Genomic DNA, 22,635 nt, shown 5'->3' with positions numbered 1-22,635 from the left:
AAATGCAAAACAAGCCACTTTGCATTATTAAGCTTCATGTAGACTGTGGTTAGGATGTTAATCCGCAACACGTGGGACCAAGTTGGCGAGAGTGGGGTAAAGACATTTCCCGGCCAGTCACGTCTTTATTTTTATTTATGAAACAAGTTATTAAGAATGAATTATGAAGAAAGTATCAAACCTGTAATGCCGAGCCTAATTTCAGTAAGTCAGATCAGTACAGTGTTCGTGCTGCACAATATTTTGTTCAACCAACGGAAATTCAAAAAAAAAAAATAAACTTTTTCATGGTCGCCTAATGACACCCCACCCATCCACCCCCTTACAAAGCTTCCACTGTAAAGGGAAGGGATAATTTCCAGTTATCTGATCTGTTAATTGTACAGGAAGTAGTTGATTGTCATTAAAACCCTGGCGCCACCAGCTGTGCACATCTCTGCACGAGTCGACAATTTGGTGGGGGGGAGTGGAATTTGTATTGAAGCCTTGGGGTACTATTTCACGAGTAATATATACACAGTTTGGAATGACAACGCTCTATGTATTGCTCGTGTAACAGCAACTTAGCCATGATTTTAAAATGACATTTAATTAGGGTATTATATAAATATAAAGCAAATATCATATATATATATATATATATATATATATATATATATATACAGAACTGTCGGAATTTTCTCGGTTAGCATTAGGTGCAGTGTAGTTATATATTCATAGCTTCAGCCCTACACTCATAACATCAGCGGGTATACCTCAGCCGGCTTCCACCTCACCGGCTGATAAAGGTAGCAGCATTCTCATTATTGACCTACTTAGGGAAGCACAGCACAATGAATATTTACAAGCAGCATCAACCAATAAAACAGGGCTTCACATAGTCTGTTCGGGAAGTGACAAGTTTTACTGGCGCGCGGGAGGGCTATCTCTTCGGGAGGTGCTACCAACACTTCCAACATCTGCCTTTTATGCAGGGCTTATGTCGGAAAATAGGGCCAGTCTTTTTGTTTCAACACATGTGACACCCTACAAGAAGTAATGTGAATAACGGACCCAGATTCTATGACAAAGTACTGACTCTGTCGCATGTTCGAACTTTGTATGTTTGCACTGCGTGTACAAATAAATTAAATAAAGTAGACATCCGACTAAAACAACTGGAAAGATGCCAAGCCCAGTTGGAGGTTGAAAAACTTCAACGAGAACTATTTACCCGCAGGGTCTCTTTTCACTGACGCTGTTGTAAATAGGCCTAGCTCAAAGAGGAGACCTTTACAACCGAGCTTGACGGCAACATGTAGGCTTACGTCAACAATCTCAACAACACAACATACCCAGATCCTCCACACCCCAAGGCACTCCTCAAAAATTCCTCGTTCGGTTGGGTTCAGCCCTTTCACCAAGGGCAGCAGGCCATCCCCAATCCATCCTGTCCATAGCCAACATGGTCAAAGGGTGGACGTGTCACCTTCACAGATTCCAGTGAGAAGAAAGATTCCAAAGCCTTCACAAGCTGTCAAGGTAACACCATGATCTCAAAATGCCCTAGTAACAAAAATGTGAGACAAAGTCATCTCCAAAATACATTTACAATCAGACACAATGGGCCACTGGAAATTGCCTTGGGTTTGAAATTAATCAGAACAAGCTCAATAAGGGGCATTATGAAAATTGAAAGCGACTGAAACTTGAACTGAAAAACTGTGAAATTTACCATATTTTATTTATTTATTTGATTGGTGTTTTACGCCGTACTCAAGAATATTTCACTTTACGACGGCGGCCAGCATTATGGTGGGAGGAAACCAGGCAGAGCCTGGGGGAAACCCATGACAATCCGCAGGTTGCTGACAGATCTTCCCACTTATTTACCACATTGTAAACCCTGCTTGATCACTTCAGATATTTTTCCAGCAGTTCCGAAATGCTGATGAATAGAAATTCTCTGTCAATATCAGTATAAGGGTTTTTCTATATTTTGTTTCTTTACTCCATTACATATCAATTAAGTGGTTTAATTAAAATCTATGCACTTACCAAACTAAAATCTAATATGATTTATCAGTATTGCTAATGGTGTAGTAACTGTCATAGCTTGATATGCCAATTTATCATACGTTTATATCATCTAGCACTTTGCCCGATGTGCTTTTGAAGTAATTACTCATTATTCGAACTGATCAGTACAGTGACTATAGCTGTATTATTGCTTTATATGCCAGCCACCGCTTGATAAAGAGAACCTTGCTGTCCATAAAGAACAAGCCCATACCTCTGCAAAGCAGTTATTCAAAGAAGTCTTAATGCCAGCTGATGCTGATGACCCTATGGCTGGAATAGGGCCTCTGGTATACCATTCAGTAATTATTAATGTATTAACTCGTGTTTGATTTATGTGTAAAATGTATTGGGCATGATGGTTCTATGTTGCCAGAATCATTTTTGAATTCCCTTTGAACAGTCTAACAATTGTGATATTGCAAATACCAAAAAATTTATCAGCACACATTACAATTAATAAATCAATGCATGTATTTGTACATGTACATGTATTTAATAAACATTTTTGATTAAAACTGTGATGGGACTTTTGCATGTTCTAGTAATATTAGTAGAGTAATGGACTGTCAGGAGAGACAGTATGTCAAAGTTATTACTGGCACATTTCCATGTTCGTTATAGTTCTAATTTACATAATTTTCCACAGTAGAAATAGTTATGTCTCATTAAGTTATTAAAGTTCATATTTGTTGTAAGGTACATGTATTAACTTAATATGCATGTTGTTGAGCTGCATGCATATACTAATTTGTGCATGATTCAAGTAATGCTTTACCATTAAATATTTGTGAAATGGGACTTTCAAGTAAAATGTGAAGCATAATATGTTAAGAAACACTGAATAAACTATGAAGTGTACAACTCTTACATGCATCACGAACCTTGTAAGTCCCATCACAGTTTTAATCAAAAATGTTTATCTTTCTTCAGTAGCTGATTGTCAGACTGACATTTGTTTGTGATAATTCATTCGCTACAGTTTTGATGTGACACACTGGCAGACATTTCCACTGAAAACAATCATGTAAGTTACTGCTGAAAATAGTGAATATTACAGAAGGAATGTTTTATCATAATTAAGTAGTTATAAGAATCAGTATTTTTTCCTTCTTTTGATGTTTAGTGTAAAATTGAAAGCTAGATGTATTTATTCAACTGATGTAATATTCAGAATAAATCTGTCATACAATATTGAGAGAAACTAGTAAAATTAAATACATGTACATGTACAAATACATGCATTGATTTGTTAACTGTAATGTGTGCTGATAATTTTTTTTGTATTTGCAATATCGCAATGATGTTTTCCTAATAACAAATATTTATACTGTATGAAGACCAGCTGGCTGTCCATCAGATGACTGAGCCATTGGGCAGTGCGTAACTTTTACAACATCCATGTGGCAGATCAACAAAAGAGTTTAACTCCGTTGCTAAGGTAAATCTGCTTATACCACACTATTGTTGGTCTAGCACATATGTTGTTTTTTATTTTGTTTGTAATATCATGTCTGTTGACTTGCTCTGTACATTTTCTTGATTGTAGATATATTTTTTTTCTATGATCTTTTTCTAATGTGTTGACATTTGTTATTATGTTCCATAGGTAATGGTCAGATTTGGACAGCAGGAGAAAACACATTGCCGAATCTGAGGAGGAAACAGTGGCAATCTGTAGAGGCATTGTGAGGGGTGGAAAGGAAGGGACAACACAAGCGGCAAATGCTGTATACCGCAATTCGGAAATCAGGTATTAATAGCTTACATGTAAGAGATATAACTGGTGCATGTGCGTTCTCCTTCTGTTTAAGATCAATAACTGTTTATCAGGTATTTTCATTCCAAAGATTTCTGAAAGTATAAAACCATCTTCCCAACTCCAGATCCTTTTAGCTCCATATACTGCACATGAGTTCTTTAATACGAAGGTATATAATGCTAATGTAATGCTTTTATATGCATCTGATAGGATTTTTGTGCTTCAAATGATGACACAAAAGAAAACAACCAAACAATTGTTGTTTTTTTTTTCAAAAGTAACCATATTGATCAGCACAAATGTGTAACAGATTCAGCCTTGTTAAATGCACAGTAACACCACCACTTCTTGTAATTAGATCAGTGTTAAATGTTTTATCATACTTTGGTCTACTTTATCTGATACCCAAAATTTGGAGATAACCTAATAGAGTTGCTTGAGTCAACTGTTCCAGAGTTCAAGCTAGCAAAGAAATGTGATGTCTGTTAATAAAGCACATGTCCCTTAATTAGAGAGCCTAAATTTACATCTCTGAAGTTAACTGGTGTGAAGAACATGGCATATTTTTCCAGTGTTCGTGATCATTTGAATATGAAAATCGCCTCTTCCAGTTTCAGTAACGTTATTTCAGGTGTAATATTTAATAAATATTGAACAATTTATATTAAATCTTTGCTATCTGTACTTGTAGGCAATTACTGGAAGAGAAGATACTAACTGGACAACCAGTGTATATATCTCGGCTCAACTCTTAGACGTTCTCTTTTAAGAGACACCTCACCCCAGCACCTCAACAAATTTGAACTTTTGGAAATTCTGGAGGAATGGCATCAGAATTCTGCATATCCATTGTCCGTTAGGAAGTCAGGCCAAGCTCAGCAGGAAAGAAAGGATGCCTACAGTTGCCACTGGATCTATACTCCTGTTTAACAGCTGTCTGCTTTCCAACATGCAGTAGGCTTGCTGCTGGACTTTGGTGGAGCAAGGAACAAAACTATAACAAGCCTGTCCAAATGTGGAATTTGTCTCAACCCAGACAATTTACAAACAAAGAAAAGCAAATGAAAAGTATCATGATGCTTGGATTCAGACAGAATTTCAAGTCAGAAGGAAAACATTGTTGTTGCAGCCATTTCATCTGTTCTGTGCATCACTTCACCTATCTGTTCCACTAACTTCTACATCATCAAACACCTGTTGGGCCTGGGTGTTTTCAAGAAAGACCCGAGCAAAATACCAAGTTTTGTGAGTTGGGATATACATGGAGACAACCTAGATTATAGTCACAAACCTTTTCATCAGACATTGACAAAGCGACCTGAAGACATTCACTGGTTTTTACTAGATGCTGCACCTCTGCGGATAATTCCACAGGATTCGCTTGACCAAACCCAGCCCAGGAGAGATATCAGAGAAGTGCACAACACAGAGTTCATGCCTTCACCTAAAGAGCACCAGGAACTCTGAGACAACTATATATTTCATGTTTTGGAAGTTATGACACAATTTGCCACTTGCTTGAAACAATTCTGGGACTTTGTTCCAAAGTGCATTCCCCATCCACATGTGACAGAAATGGCAAAGAAGACAGATAATGTTCTTCTTGATATTCTGGAAAAGAATGAGAACATAAACACAGACATGATTGACATTCTAAATCACATCTATGAACAGTATGTTCCGGTTGTGCCCGAAGCACTTGGAGAGAATGTCACAGAGAGGATGGTTTTCGAAGGAGACCAGTTGACAAACGAAAGGGCTCATTCTGCACAACTAAATATGGCAAATGGGATCAACTCTTCATCAATGCTGATGGGAATCTTGCACAGAACTGAAGGGTTACATTTGTGCATGAATACATGCCTCTACATTCTGGAGACCTTCTACAGTTCCACAAGTGTGAGAGACATTATACCATTTGAAAACACTGGTGGACAGGAGAAATATCACACTGGACATGACAAATGGCTATAATCAGGCCAAAAACCTTATTGATGATGTGTTGGACTCACATATAGTTGCTTTCTGCTTGGACTACCTCAGAATGAATCATCTTAATGAGAAGAACACAAAAAACAACTTTCTTCTGGGGATTGATGAAACAGATAGAGATGTAGCATTGTCATCTTCAACAAAGATGGCCACAAACATTGCGGACATAATGTCCTCCATGGACAACCACTAACACTCAGCAAAAATCTTCAGAGCATAGATGAAGATGGAGAGAAACAGCAGAAAGAAACAGGAAAATTCTTTTGTATTGTAACTAACTGTGGGAAATCTTACAGTTTTTCGGGATGAAGCGCCACATAAAGAAGACATGGCATTGTAGTAGAGGGTGTGACAGTTGCTGTAATGATGGAGTCGGATGAGCGCTATGATGGTCTGCACAATTACGCAGTATCTTTCATGAAAGTTGCCCTTCTGCTTCGTGAAATCAGGGATGCCTATAAGATGGGTGATGGGAACAGGTTGTTCAGAAATTTCAAATTCCTGCTGTTGTACTTCGACCAAAGCGTACACTTCAAATATCGATCGTGGGTGTGGCGTATGTTGGCGTATGACCTTGGCCTTCTTTTAGAATATGAGAGGTATGCCTATGGTTGGAACATGTCTGTGAATGTTGTTGGCAGTATACATAGCTGTATTGCAAATGACAGTTTGGTGGAGACCCACGTGCATAAAGTTAAAGAGATGATGCGAGCCCAAGGCACCAATGTGTCCTATGAAGCTGTTCGTCAGGCATGCAAGTGTTTGGGCATGGTTCAGTCCCTTCTGGATGAGATGAGTTCCTTTGTCAGTGGCAGGCATGCAGACTACACACAACATAAAACTGAAGACGTGACCGCGATGTCTTCTGCTCTGCTTAACATGGAGAATATTCAACACCAAGCAACAGCTGAGCATGCTAACTTCCCAAACTTTCCAAATGACTTGCTAAGCTCAGTGGACTTGATGAAATTCAATGGTTGGCTGCATAACCAAAAAACAAGGGCAGCCAGAGATATGCAGTTTTAATATGATAAGACAGTGGACATAAAGCCAGTGAAATTATGATATGTCACATGTCCTCTGCACATTCTTGACATGTTGGCCACATATGTTCCACTTGTCATTAACCTTTCATGTCAGATTGTCATCTAATGGTGTGTTCAAGTTTCTTATACGCCACTTGTATAGGCTGTATAACATATGCTTCACATTAGTGAAATGATATTCACTTCATTTTCATGTTTTTTCTTATGTACAGTACAGCATATTTGTAATACTGTTGAAGGTCCCAATGTGTTACTTGAAATAGTTTGTGTTGGGTTGTCAGAAGTGATTATGTTTTTCCACATTACATGTGCTTAAGTGTGGCACATATTTTGTGCAGAGGACACAAGGTGTATCTCTATAAATGAAGAATTTTTTTTTATATTTTTATTAAACATATGATCCTATGCTATGTCATCATTCTGCAACATACCACAGATGTTATGTGTATCTGTTTTGACCTACTACTGCACGTACATTGCTATGATTTATTTATTTATTTGATTGGTGTTTTACGTTGTACTCAAGAATATTTCACTGATACGACGGCGGCCAGCATTATGGTCGGTGGAAACCGGGCACAGCCCGGGGGAAACCCACGACCATCCGCAGGTTGCTGGAGGACCTTCCTACTTACGGCCGGAGAGGAAGCCAGCATGAGCTGGACTTGAACTCACAGCGACCGCATTGGTGAGAGGCTCCTGGGTCATCACGCTGCGCTAGCGAGCTAACCGACTGAGCCACGGAGGCCCAGTCCACATCATAGGAAGTATAATATCCTTTTTATTATGTTCAATGATAATATCGGTCTCAATGTGTGACTTCAGTATGTGTAGGCTAGCGATTTTGTTATCCCAAACTGTTACAGTGTGATTTTCATCCTGCAGGACCATAATGCACTACATGTATATGGGAACTTCTTACACTGATTCCCATCCCAAGAATCTTGCTAGCAAAGACAACAACTAGTTGTCCGGTGATGCGTAAAAACCGATCAACAATACTAGTTTTGACATCTGGCATTGTTTGGGTTTTTACCAAGATGTTCCACACACAATGCATAATTCAGAGCATTCTCGGATACTCCTGCAATAAACTATCGTCTTCGGATATGTACATCTATTTCCATACCTGAGAATTCCTTCGACAAGCCATTGTACTGCTTCATAACCTGTCTTAATTTTTTTCACACACAGCCTTATGTTGGGGCGGTGTGGTGATTCAAGATATTGCTGGCTTTGCTGGCTGTCGCAGTAAGGCACATGACTGGAACCTCAGGAAATTTTGCTCACAAATCCCCAACTCTTGAGAAGAAGCTTCTAAATGCCTTTTTACCATCTGAAGAAAGTCCCCTTCATGAAAAAAAGAAAGAAATCATAAGCAATTGCATACATAAATAAGAACATGAAAAAAACAAATACATGAAAATAAAAATTATTCATATCACAACATTATGAATAATTCTGATAAATCATTGCTTTCAATAGCTTTACTTCATCAACATTAACCCAGCCTTGCTAGCTGTAAACAAGGTAGTATTTTTCATGCAGGAAGACATACTGGACCAATAAATAATTTTTTAAATAACAGCATAGTCCTCACTGAACTTTATCATTCATTATGTTAATCGGAGCGCATAAAATAAAAGCTGATTCTTACCAGGACACAGCTGTATGACCTTCATGAAAAACTAATGCTGCAACGCTCTTCTGATAGACACCAGATTTGAAAAGGCTGCTGATGAACTCGGAGTCAAGGAAACTTTCTAGGTTCCCTACCAAATATCTGTAACATAAACACAAACAGTGTAAGTCAGCAATTTCCCTAAACAGCAAAGTACTAAGTAATGTTGAACCAGGCACCCTAATTTAATGCATGGTCTGAGAAGTTGATCCGAAATAAAACTCAACTGCATATATTTATCTTGGATCTTGATAAATGAGGTTCGATACCTTAACACCATGATATATACAATGCAGAAGAACAATGTATGATGAGTTATAAGCATTATGAGTTTATAATCAAATATGCTTATGTCACGCAGGGAACTCAGTCATTAATTTAAGGTAGGTTGGTATTTATTGGAATCAATTTATACCTAGCTGTTAACACGGTTATAGCGGCCCCATAATACACAGTGTATAAAAATATACATATATAACAGTATAAAATTTGATAAAGCTACCTCGATCTGCTCGAATACTCATTCCCCCCCCCCCCCCCCATAGAACATGCACTGAGAGATTTCTAGCGTCTGGGTCCAACTGGATATGGGTTACTGAACGATTACATGTACATATCTCATCTCAACTATTAATGCTTCAATTAATGTAGCCTAATCATTAATAGTTTTTACCTGTAGTGACAGTTTTCCAAGTTCTTCTTGACATCTCTGTCCAAATTCCCCACCACACTTACGGCCGAAAATCCACTGGAAGTAAGTCTATCCACCTGCATGTTTAAAAAGTTGACAAGTAGGGATATTATGAGAATTACTGATCTCTGATACGTTGGATGAACAGATTGGTCCGTTGTTGTGGTTGTGTTTTCATGTTTGGCCCATCGCCTATCATATATGGTAGGTAGCGCTTCACAACACAATGACTTCCGACTGCCAGTCGGTACACACACTAGACTATCACTTTTCAGTACCGCTGTATATGCAAGAACAGTTTTTCTGAAAGGCTTTCAATTCACTAATGTTGAAAAATTGTTCAATCTCTTCTACAACTCCTGACTCCAGCTGGTAAGATCCTAAGTCGGCTATGTTGTGCGAGTCGTTAGTTCAACACGTGACTAAACCATCCAATAACATTTTGTGTAAGGATTTTCCCTTTCTCTGGGGCATTTCGGCCATTTGACTGGCTCTTTGATAATTGGGCCACGAGGTTCAAGAACGAGAAATGCTGCTACCTTTACCAGTGGGTGAGGTGAAAGCCTGCTGAGGCATACCCGCTGATATTATGCGCGTACTTCAGCCCATGGCTGTTTTGACAAGACATGATCGAAATAACGTTCCTCTACTAATCTCGTTTGTAGAGCAGGTGAGCTAATCGATACAGTTTTAGTGGGCTGGTATAAAACAGACTCTTGCTTAAGTGGCATTTAGAAGTCGGTGAGGGGATACACTGGACAAGGCATTCTTATGGATGTACAACTTCTTGGTTTATTTAACACAACGTTTCGATACAGATACTAGCATCGTTATCAAGTGAATGACATCAAAATTACTACTGCGCTTATATATAGCAAGAGAAGCAAATGTCAACAGATAAAACAAAAAGAGGGTAAACAGTCCTCAGGGGATTAAGGTGTCCTGGGGTGGGTGTTGGGGTACTGACTAGGCTCGGTGGGGTTCCTGAGCGGTTTGGAGGATTAGCAGATCATAAGCTGAGGGGAGGTAGATGCCGTGATCTCTGTTTAGGCTGGGCTTTAATCTCTTAATCTGGATGGCTTCCTGTAGTTTTCGTTTCTTCCAATGGGTTCCAGACAGTTCCTCTGGAGCATATCAGTAACCTGGCTTTTACAGGGTCCTTGTGGATTTTGATGGTTGCACGGGCATACGGTGCACGGGGGTGTTGCACTGTTAACTTTCGTTGGATTTCAGGTGTGATCTCACCACTGGTTTTGAGTTGGTTCAGGAGGGATCTGTGTTGCCGGTCAAACTTGTTGGTGGGGTCAGTTTTCAGGGTTCGGTATGTGGACTGGTCTGTTAGTAAGTTGTCTACCAGTTTGTTAAAATCTGTTTTGTCAAGAATGGCTGCGGCTTTTCCTTTATCAGTTGGTGCTATGGTTAAAATTTGTCTTTCTTCAGTTCGACAAGGGCTCTGCTTTCTTCTTTAGTTAGGTTGGTTCGTTGGGGTTGTGCTTTATCCAGTAGGGATGCTATCTGGTGGCGGAGGTAGTCGATGTGGCCCCCGGGTGCTAGTTGTTGAAGGCCTTCTTCGATGTCTACGATGAAGTCATCCTTGGGTATGGTTTTGGTGGTTGGGACAAAATTCAATCCCTTTGCCAGTAGACTAAGTTGGTGGGGAGTGAGTGCTTTAGTGCTTAGGTTCACCACAATCTTGTTGATGTACTGGGTTCTCACGGGCTCGGACTGGTGTCGGTGGGCTGGCTCTCGTGTACTTTGCGTAAGGTTGTTGAACTTTTGTTGTTGGCTGGATTTGATTTTCGAGTTGAGCTGTCTGTTTGACTCGGTCTGTGCTTGGCGGAGCTGGGCATACTCTTCGGGCTGTAGGATAGACTGGATTTTGTCCTGTTGATCGACAATTATAGCCAGGCTGTGTGTTTTAGTTTTCCTGTGGTGTCGGATTCGCTCTTTAACCAAGAGTCTGCTAGCCTGTTGAAGGATTTTGTGTGCTGATTGAGAATGGACTGGGGATCTCAACCGAAGGCCTTTGGGTATGATGCCTTGGTCTCTGCATTTCATCAGGAATGTTAGGTGGTTGGAGCATTTCAGGTATTTCTTCTCTAAGTTATTCAAGCGGTTGATGTCCTGGATTGCCGCATCTCCATGCTGATGACGAATAGCTTGCTTAAGTGGCATTTAGAAGTCGGTGAGGGGATACACTGGACAAGGCATTCTTATGGATGTACAATTTCTTCATCAGTACAGAAACTTGACTCCAAATCTGCCATATCTGACTACATACATGAAAACCCATCCCACAACATCAACTGGAATACAGTCAGGACACTGAACATGAATCAGCCCCATTGGAAGAAACGAAAACTACAGGAAGCCATCCAGATTAAGAGATTAAAGCCCAGCCTAAACAGAGATCACGGCATCTACCTCCCCTCAGCTTATGATCTGCTAATCCTCCAAACCGCTCAGGAACCCCACCGAGCCTAGTCAGTACCCCAACACCCACCCCCAGGACACCTTAATCCCCTGAGGACTGTTTACCCTCTTTTTGTTTTATCTGTTGACATTTGCTTCTCTTGCTATATATAAGCGCAGTAGTAATTTTGATGTCATTCACTTGATAACGATGCTAGTATCTGCATCGAAACGTTGTGTTAAATAAACCAAGAAGTTGTACATCCATAAGAATGCCTTGTCCAGTGTAAAACAGACTCGCTGACATGTTCGGGACACAATAACAAATCTTGCCAAGACGTGCTCATGCAGGCGTGCGTCACTGACGAATGTGTATGCCCCGTGTGCCAGCTACCGTGGCTTTTTCTTTTTTTTTTTTTTTATATGTGACTCTTTCTTTGGCTTCACCCAGGTGGAAACTCATGTGAATACCAAATGCCTTGTTCTAGTCCAAAATGGCAGAAAATGGAAGATGAAATCATTTTGACTACAGATTACAGATTTTCAGGACACTCCATAGGGAGGTCGTGTGGAATTCCATGAGACTTGCCATCATGCTGAAAATAACTGAGTCACTGCTATGTTTGACTGTAGTCCTGTGCAGGTCCCTTGTTATGGCCTACAGACAGCTCCGTGGCTCAGTTGGTTAGCGCACTAGCGCAGCGTAATGACCCAGGAGCCTCTCACTAATGCGGTCGCTGTGAGTTCAAGTCCAGCTCATGCTGCCTTCCTCTCCGTCCGTACGTGGGAAGGTCTGCCAGCAATATGCGGATGGTCGTGGGTTTCCTCCAGGCGCTGCCCGGTTTCCTCCCACCATAATGCTGGCCGCCGTCGTATAAGTGAAATATTCTTGAGTAGGGCGTAAAACACCAATCAAATAATGCACGATGGAGGAACTGTATGCACCCGAAGCCCCTCTCGGCCACGCCTTTTATTTTCACTGTATGATACAGCCCTTTAGATCGTGTACGCAAGCCTAGCACAGTTCCAGAGGTAGACTTATAATAGTCTCTAACCTGGCTGTAGGGGAGACCGCCCTGAAACGTTTGGGTCGCTTGATCTCAAACTTATTGTAAACCCCCAGGTCAGATCTGCCCAAATCTCCAAGCCAGATCTCCTCTGGGTGTTCACCAGTAAGCTAGTCACATCAGTAACCAAGCCTTATGCTTGTGGGGGAGTGCCCATGGCCTGAGAGGGGGTGGGAGGTCACATGACCTCCACACCCCAGCCTTGCCATGCGGCCCTTTGTTTTAGCCCCATTCCCTCCAAGACAGCCGAGCAGTCAAGACGTGATTGCCAAGATCACAGCCAGTCTTCATTCATACATTTCACCCAGGTACGAATTTAACCCTTGTGGTCTCTGAATACTCCCATAAACTGATATGTGTAATTGTTGTTACATATGCACTTATCTGACTGTGCCATATAGGATATATTATGCACATCTTTTTGAGTAATTTAAGTTATTACTTTGGGTAGCCATTCACAAGTTAGTGTGATCTCTGCATAGAAATACATACATTCTAAAAGGACTGGCTGAATAGATTTCAGGAATTTACACTAAGAAACAGGTGGGATAACCGCTTCTCCCATCAACCTGTTTACAGTGAAAATATTTGGTTAGCTGTGTTAGTTTGGGGTAAACGTCCACACTGGAACTATTAACCCACTTAAGGTCACTAGTTTTAAAAAGTGACCACTGTTTACTGAAATTAATCTGGAATTTAAGGATTATATGTATCAACTACTAGCTTTTGCCTAAACTTAACTTGACCTCCTAACTTCCAAAGCAGGTAGTTCCTCTTACACTGGTTAACACATGGTCAAGCCTAATTCCTTTGTTTGAGCTGACCATGCCAGCCTCCAGTAGCTACAGACATGTGTATTACCCCAGTGTATGTAAGCAAGGTGGCAGCACATCTGGAATGGATTAACTTCTCCTTGGCATCTGTTGCCCCTGATGACCCCTGCTGGTTAATCTCATCCTATCAGCCCAGCCTTTATCAAGTGGCTAAACAAGATGGCTGCACCAGCAGTACACAGGCCAAATGAAAACTCAGTACAACAGCAACCACTTGTAACTGTTCTGAATTTTTGTATTTAGTCATGCCTCAGTGATTGTCCTAACACAACACGATCCTCAAAAATTACATATCACTACAGATGCACATATACTGGAATTTATCATACTTTTGGACTTTGACATTTTGAGTCCAGTGTACATGTTCTCTATGGCCAGTCAGTAAGCATTTGTTATTATTGTTTATAGATACATATATATAGATATTAATTTTGTATATACAGTTAATATGCATATAGGCTATCGCGTGGTAATATTGTGCTTAGTTTATAGATATTATCAAAATCCCCTGTCTGACAAGCATGTTGATGTTATTTCGTTTGACTGATGAAAACCTGGTCAATTATTGTTCCCTTATGAGGAATTGCATACATATATCTCATTGATAAATGGTTGTCATGTTTAAATGTTTCCGTCATAATTTTTTATTCTGTCTAAATGCGTAATTTGACATTTTGACTACCTTAAGAACAAGGGTTTACCAGCACATACCATACAATGACATGTCACATGCATCACATACATGTGGTTATCATGCGTGACCCGTATCATTGTTCCTCATGCGGTAACCGTTCTGGGTTGTACAATATGTATACAGCCCCTAGCATAAAAATGTACCACTCAGATTATTATTGCATACATTAGCCTGCACTATTGACTTGTAACCTGTATGGTAAATGATCGAAAGAGTAATTTAAGAATGTTATGTTTGGGTTGGAGGTGAAGGTCAGCTGGCATAGACCAGCATGTCTTGTTATATATGAGATATGACCTGGCATCATAAAATGCATTTGTACCCATCATGTGGATACACTGAGTCATCTAAATTTCTAATGCGAGCCTGGCCCCTTATTAGCCTGGCAACGTACTCGACATTATGTTTAGATGCCTCTCTTAAACAGGTTACCGGTAACCCTGTGACCCTTGGCCTCTCTAGTATTGACTATATTGCAATCATTGTTAGCATGATGTCACTTGGTTTGTAGATGCCATGCTTAAACGTTACATGCATTATGGTCTGACTGTCAGGCTGACCTCTCAACTTCAACCTACCTTGACCTACATGTACGTGTACAGGTCGCTGTGTATACATGTGGACACACATGTAACATGTCTATTATATAATTGGGGTAATAACCATGTCCAACACCTTAACTTGTTTAACTTACCTGTTATGATCATATGGCACTTCTATTAAGTCTTTGAAAGCTAAGTTCTGAATTATTTACTCATTAATACTTGAAAGCTCTAGTACCTCCCCATTCCCTCCAAGACAGCCGAGCAGTCAAGACGTATTTTGCCAAGATCACAGCCAGTCTTCATTCGTACATTTCACCCAGGTGCTGTACCGTCTTGACTGCCAGATGTTACCCTCTAGGCTGCTTCTCCTTGTGAGTCCCTCAGCGGGAACACTATCCAAACTCAGAAGGAAGGAAGGAAGGAAGGGAAGAAACATATTTACAGATACTCCTACTCTTATACTGATTACCTCTGTCTCACATAATAAATTCTCAGGCTGTGGCACTTGTGAAAACCCACCAGAACATTTGTGACTTGCCTCATCCACGCCTTTCTCCGTCATGCTGAAAATAACTGAGTCACTGCTATGTTTGACTGTAGTCTTGTGCAGATCCCTTGTTATGGCCTACAGACAGCCACACGAATACATGTGAATAGCCATGGCAATGCTGTTTGTAACTGTTTGTAATTTCTCTCTTGTGCTATCTTTAACAGAACTGGATCCGGATGAGGTGATAAGGTGTACCGAAGGATGGAAACGATGGTGTTGAGAAGGTGCAGGAAAACTTGTGAGTCAGTGTATCTTTCTGAGTATACATGTAGCAAACATTGATCAAGCTTCACAGTTTGCAGGGGGGGGGGGGAGGGAGGGCTCTGTGGCTCAGTTGGTTAGTGCGCTAGCGCAGCGTAATGACCCAAGAGCCTCTCACTAATGCGGTCACTGTGAGTTCAAGTCCAGCTCATGCTACCTTCCTCTCCGGCTGTACGTGGGAAGGCCTGCTAGCAATCTGCGGATGGTCGTGGGTTTCTCCCGGGCACTGCCCGGTTTCCTCCCACCATAATGCTGGCCGCCGTCGTATAAGTGAAATATTCTTGAGTACGGCGTAAAACACCAATCAAATAATGCACGATGGAGGAACCGTACACACCCGGTGTGCCTTTCTACCCCGAATGAAGCCCCTCGCAGCCACGCCTTTTAATTTCACTGTATGATACAGCCCTTTAGATCGCGTACGCAAGCCTAGCACAGTTCCAGAGGTGGACTTATAATAGTCTCTAACCTGGCTGTAGGGGAGACCGCCCTGAAACGTTTGGGTCGCTTTATCTCAAACTTATGCTAACGTACCATGCTAGAAAGAAACGCGAACATAAACCTCAAAACTGCGCCGCGATGTTTTACTCGATCGCCATGTTCGGCTTCGCCTTGACCTTGGTAGCCTACATCTACTCTATACTACGACTTCAAACACATTTCACCTTTCACACCACGTGCCAAAAGCTGCTATACCAAAGGGCGCATGTGTGATGACCTACCACATCCCAGACAGGTAAACCCCCTGTTAAAACAATGCTCCCAGTGCTGTTGTGTCGGTATAGTCCGAGATTGCTTTGATGTAATAACCTTGGCAAAATTTAGCTCCGCCAAGGGGTTGCCCAAACAAACGTCAGAGCGTGCTCCATTAAAAAACCTGATGCAGTCGCCGAGGCAGTTTGTCACAGCGTTTGAGGCAAATATTATCTATAAAACACGTCTCCACGGCCTTAAAACGAGTGGCTGTACTGACAACCTCGACATATTTGACAAGGGCAGGTAACTGCATCAGGTTTTTAGATGGATCGCTTTTTGGCCTTGGTTTGGGGCCATCCGTGGATGACTAAAATTTTGCCAAACCTAACCTCCGAGTAATCTCGGACTATGTCGGTATCGTACACTGAACACATTGAAGAGTTCGAGATGTTCCTCCTTCTATTCTACTTTCTATGATTGCACCAAGGAATCGTAAGCCTTAGTTGATAATAAATCACTAACATCATCGTAGCCATATCTTACAATCAACACCCTCTTTGGCGAAGGGATTGTAAGTATAGGCATTACAGCAAAATATTTAAATTCTGTCAGTGCCTATATCTAATTCCTACCATTTCTTTCTTTGTTGAGACATATAGTGTAGTCAATGTATGGTCCATCTACAGTGTTTTTATTTTATTTTTTCAAAGTGATCAGGTTTATCATATTTAAATGTTCTACTACTATAATGCTAGGCGACGTCATATAAGTTGCGGTGGCTGTGTGTTCAAGTCCAGCGAATTCTGGCCTCCTCTCCGGTCTGCCTCCGGGGCCGAGGTGGTTTGTACAGCTTTGTGGCCGCTGCGTGTTGAAGTCCAGCCCATGCTGGCTTCCTCTCCGGTCTGCCAACAACCTTGGAATGGTCGTGGATTTCCCCGGTTTCCTCCGTTTCCCTCCCACCATAATGCTGGCTGCCGTCGTATGAGTGAAATATTCTTGAGTACCCCGTAAAACACTAATCAAATAAATAAATTAAAAAAATGATAACAATAATAATAAAAAATAAATAAATAAAAATACATAGGCCCTACCATCCTAAGATTTCACATTCGAGTCAACTAGTCGTGTAGTGTTTCACTACGTCTTAGGCTTTATGAGAATGCTTTGAAGATGAACACATTTAGATGCGAGATGATGTATAGATTTTGGCAAAGAATGCCAGGTTTTGGTCGTCTTCTCCAGGTGTTTAAAACATATCGTTCGTTGATAATAGGGCACAGCGATATTGCAGATACCTGCGTTGTAGCTACTTGCCAAAATATATGTGTAGTTCATGTCAAAAATTTGTTCTTAATACTTAATTACGTCCTGCATGCGAAAGCGTAGGACGTGTACTGTGTACTGCAGACGTGAATAAAGCTTCACAAGGGGAATAAAGCTTCAAAAAGCTTCAATACCATCCATGACTAAGTTGCACATTTTACCGGATTTTGGGAGTTGTATTGCTCTTAGAAAGGTATTTCGAGATGTGTGTCAAAGGTAGAGTCATATCCTACTGGCAAATATAAGTTTCAGTCCCAAAAGTATAGTTTTGTAACATTTTTTCCCTTTAAAAATGCATTTTTTTGGAGGAGGGTGGGGGGGGGGGGGGTGTAATTTTAGGTCCTTTACCGTAAATTCTCATTTTGCCCACACGGCCCTGGATCTGTACAGCCTATTGGCCTATAGTGTATAATCTTTTGACATTTGACAGAGTTTTACAGGCGGAAACAATGGTGAAAGTCGATAGGCTAGATTCAGGTGCAGGTTTTTATGTCATATAAGTTTAAATGTAGGCACTCAGAATCAGTAAGTTTAAGAAACGTTTTTTCAACGAAATATTGTCAACTCGTTTCCAAACCTCGTATTGCATGACAGTCGTATAGGATCACCTAACTTAACTTGAGTCACGCCAGCCCCAGAGAAAGTGTATCATACTTTTCAGGAGGGGTCTGCCAGCAACTTGCGGTTGGATTTCCCCGAGCTCTGTCTGTTTTCCTCCCCACCACAATGTGGCCATCGTCGTAGAAGTGACATATTCTTGAGTACTGCGTAGACACCAATGAAATAAGTAAATTAATTGACTTTGGAGATGTTGGCTGTAGATAGATCCATTCCCAAATCACTCTTTGCCTTACCATTTGGAGATGGTCGCTTGAATATGTGAACTGGTAATACCATTGTCGGTTAGGCACACCACTGGCTGTCTGGCAACTAATCACATAACTCTCTAACTGAAATTTCCTCAGTAGTCCTGACGCCAGACCTGTTCTCAGTGAGCCATATCACTAAGCTACTCTGAAAGGTTTTAAAAATTGTCATCAAACTGTACAACTTGATTGCGTGTTAGAAGTACACAATCGTGTACACACGCAGAAACAGGCACACGCACTCACACGTTATATTTGCTTGTTATACTTTCATGGCTTCCCCGGTTCTGTGATATATTTATTTTCTTATTGTCTTGCCGCTTAGAGTGAGTTGGCCAAAGTTAAGATGGTGCCTCAACGCAAAATGTAGGTAGTGTTAAGACAACAATAAACGTGTTTCTGTTCATAATTTGCTGGTTTCTGTGATAAAGTTGAAGTGTGACACATGAAAATATTAATTTTGCCCCGTGTAAGACATATCTACCGTCATTTTGAATACACACACGAAGATAATCAAGTAAATGAAAAACACAACAGTATAAACAACAGTTTTCATAGAAAGTAGGCCTGTATCTACAGACTTCAAGTTCTAACCTATGCTGTTCGATTGCATTGTAAAGTCAAACATACTTGAGCAGCAGACCATTATGTGAAGTCAATTATTATTGCAGACCAGAAAGGTTATATTACTGAGTAATCACAAAGAAGACACGTGTTGACTTTTCATTTATAAAGCTAAATACGTGGGAATTGAAATATTGTGTATATTCCATTATAAAAAGAAATTGTTTACCGACTAAGAAGACTAGTTTTTTCTCTCATCTCAGCTAAAGGGAATGGATTTTTACTGACTGTTTACTATTTTATTTTGATTTCGTTTTCTCTCATCTCAGCTAAATGGAATTGTGTTTTCTCAGTTAGGAAATTAAAAAAAAATTAAAACTACGAATGAAAAGAATTAGGAACGCATGCGTGTATTAAAAAAAAAGTAGAATTTCAGGCTGTAAGCCTACTGGTTACATTCCATCAAACACATCTCCGCCCAGTTCAAATAAATTGTAAAAAATCTCAAGTGATATTAGACTCGTTTTTTGCCCTCGTTTAATGTCACTTCTCTCCAGCTGACAATTCCTGACACCCCATCAATCAACATGAACTATCTGTACAATCATTCATTCATTTATAAGAATGAAGCATAGAACCAGAGCCTCTTTGTGACATTTTATGGTCATGGTATGGCAGCAAATTCCATACGTATTTGTTTGCTCTCACGTGGGATATATGAGAATTAACCTTCCAAATATTTATATTAATATTAATAAATTTGTACGTATATTAATACGGTTGTTTTTTCCCTCTTCACAGTGATCCTTTTCCTTGCGTTTGCGTGGTTCTACGTGATAGTGTTGATTGGCGACCATTACTTTGTCTTATCCAAACTGGGCCTTCTGAGACCGCCAGGTAGCCGGTCCCGACTCTGTATGAATTCAGAAGGAAGACTTGGGAATCACTTATTTAAATTCGCCTCCATGTTTGGGATCGCGAGGTCCAAGGGACTGGTACCTTTGCTACAGAGGGATAGTTTATTGGTGCGGGTTTTTGAGTTGAACGGAATAATTAAAGTGGACAACAGGTTGTGCGAGTCATTTGTTAAACACCGTGATATCCGCGACTCTGCTTACGATAGTGCCTCTGTGGATTTTAGCAATGCTACGGACATTGCTTTGCAGGGATACTTCCAATCCTGGAAGTACTTCAAGGCCAGCGAAAACGAACTTCGGCGAAAGCTACGAATCAAGTCGAATTTAGTTGCGAATGCCAGCGAAAAGTTAGAAAGGTCGATAAAAGAGCAGCTGGGGAGCGTTTCTTTGGGTGAAAAAACTTTCGTTGGCATTCATGTCCGCAGAGGAGATTACCTAGCTAGCAAAACGGTCGAGTACGGATATGTGGTCGCTACGAGAGAATACCTTCAACGAGCCACCGACTTCTTCAGATCGCGGTTTAACCGTGTAATATTCGTGGTGTGTTCAGAGGACTTGGGCTGGTGCAAGAAAAACGTCAGGGGTGGCGATGTGGTGTTCATCGAGGGTCAGTCAGCAGAGCTGGACTTCACCACGCTAACTTTGTGCAATCACACCATAATGACCGTTGGTTCCTTTGGGTGGTGGTCAGCTTGGCTGACCAATGGTATAACGTTGTACTACAAGCATCAGTTCCGACAAGGCAGCGATTTGTCAAAGGTGTACAATTTGTCGACCTATTTTCCACCTGAGTGGATTGCAATGGAGTGATATGTGAAATGTAGCCCCTAAAAACACCGTGGAGCTCAGTTGGAGTTTTCAGTAAATGATATCATAATCTAAACAAAAATGCGTAAGCGGCAAGTGTGTAAAGTAGATGAATGATCAAAGTATGACTTAGCCCTTAAGATTTCCCCCTACTGGGAACTGAATATGCTATGTGTACAGTGGAGTTTTATTTTTAATATGTAATAAAAATGTTTACACACCCAAGCGAGGTATGACAAAAAAAGTATGACAAAGATCGGACTCCGGTAGTACTAGTCATGCAAGGCGAAACCACACTTGTGTAGAGATTTGCAGGCTGTTGGATTAGCGTCTAATCATTTGCAAGACATTTATGTTGAGAGCGGGATGAACATGAACTGGATACGGACACCGACACTGTTACATTTCTATATCAACACATTCCTGCATCGTCGCTTGGTAACGGTCAATTAAAAGTGACCGTCGTTATTTGTGAACTTTTTGAAGCTATGGAATTTGTGGATTATTTTACAGAGTGCAATATTCATCCATGAGTCTCTGTCCACTTAATACTGTACATATATTTTAATGAGGCTCCCTTCATGAGTGCATTATGTCCAACAAGCAGTGTCATGAGCTGCGCATGCGATCTCTTGCTCTATGTCGGCTATGTAGATCTATGCTTTGTAAAGTTGACATTTGAGTCCAATCTACAACTGCAGTTGTTTGCGTGTGCTGTTTCAGGTTTGGTGGATACAGAAGTGATAATGCTTGGGTCCCTTCTGGGGTTACTGTGGTAACTAGATTGACAGTATCTGTCCTGTATCTATTTATCCTGAAAACTGCAGTTTTCAAGTTAAACCAAAGACCTTGTAAAGTTACTAAATTTGCATATACCTGACAATTTCCTATAAATAGGATGACCATCATAAAGTGTTCTGATTGGCTTCTCATTATGTAGCGGAAAGGAAAAAAAGATATTGATATATTGACGTCTAAGAGCAAACCGTTTCCTTGTGGGTGAACCAGCCTAAGGTGTCCTCAAAATACAGGTTACACAGGTGTCTTTAGTGGTATGATCTGTGAAGCTGCTGTTGCCAGATACCAGTGAAATACAGCATTGAGAAATGTATGTCTGGTGTATTTAGAGCGTACTTTACGCGAGAGTTCATATCGACTGAAGTACACGTAAATATCATACACGGGTTTGTTGTGCAGTTTTCGACTTTACGGCACAATTGATGCTATTGTATATTTTTGTATTTGGCATACTCAGCTCACCTATATGTTCAGCACATTGTTTATTGATAATGTGTATGGATAATATGTCCTCCTTGTGATATTAATGATGGCGTACTTTAGATATAAAATTATATTTTTCCAATCTTTAATGCTTTGGATTCCTTCACCACAAGTCTGAACACCGCTGGCGTATCAGTGATGTATTTATTTTTTATTTGATTGGTGTACTCAAGAATAGTTCACTTATACAACGGCGGCCGGCATTATGGTGGGAAGAAACCGGGCAGAGGCCGTGGGAAACCCACGACCATCTTTGAACTCACAGCGACCGCATTGGTGAGAGACTCCTGGGTCATTGCGCTGCGCTAGCGCGCTAACCGAGTATCATTCATGTAAGGCGAAATCACACACACAGCAAGATTTGCAGATTATCGGATAGACTTGTGCTCACGTGTTAGTCCTATTATTTTGAATAAAGTTCACGTTGACAAGTAGGATTTCGCATTAAATGAAGTGTATCCGATACCGTAGGATACTGAAATATATTTAGGCACGACGGCAAACACAAAGCAGAAAAAAATAAAAGTAAATAAATTCCGACTGCACCTTTTGAGGTCAAGGTTGTCTGCCATTGTAGAACACAGTTTTA

The 22,635-nt window shown here is 40.7% G+C and overlaps 2 protein-coding genes across 2 annotated transcripts; both read left to right on the top strand.

Annotated features, from left to right (window-relative positions):
- Positions 1-5,000: 5,000 nt before the first annotated feature.
- Positions 5,001-7,208, top strand: LOC135473320 (uncharacterized). The gene is made up of 2 exons (XM_064753169.1): positions 5,001-5,787; positions 6,142-7,208. The coding sequence occupies exons 1-2, from the start codon at positions 5,318-5,320 to the stop codon at positions 6,836-6,838; spliced, it is 1,167 nt and encodes a 388-aa protein (XP_064609239.1). The 5' UTR covers positions 5,001-5,317; the 3' UTR covers positions 6,839-7,208.
- A 2,578-nt stretch (positions 7,209-9,786) lies between these two features.
- Positions 9,787-22,095, top strand: LOC135473874 (galactoside alpha-(1,2)-fucosyltransferase 2-like). The gene is made up of 3 exons (XM_064753799.1): positions 9,787-9,900; positions 15,496-15,569; positions 19,843-22,095. Exons 2-3 carry the CDS (start codon positions 15,533-15,535, stop codon positions 20,766-20,768), a joined length of 963 nt encoding a protein of 320 aa, XP_064609869.1. The 5' UTR covers positions 9,787-9,900; positions 15,496-15,532; the 3' UTR covers positions 20,769-22,095.
- The last annotated feature ends 540 nt before the right edge of the window (positions 22,096-22,635 follow it).

The sequence above is a fragment of the Liolophura sinensis genome, chromosome 8, assembly GCF_032854445.1.
Source record: "Liolophura sinensis isolate JHLJ2023 chromosome 8, CUHK_Ljap_v2, whole genome shotgun sequence".
In the NCBI taxonomy this organism is placed as follows: Eukaryota; Metazoa; Mollusca; class Polyplacophora; order Chitonida; family Chitonidae; genus Liolophura; species Liolophura sinensis.
This window is presented reverse-complemented; position numbering and strand designations above follow the sequence as displayed.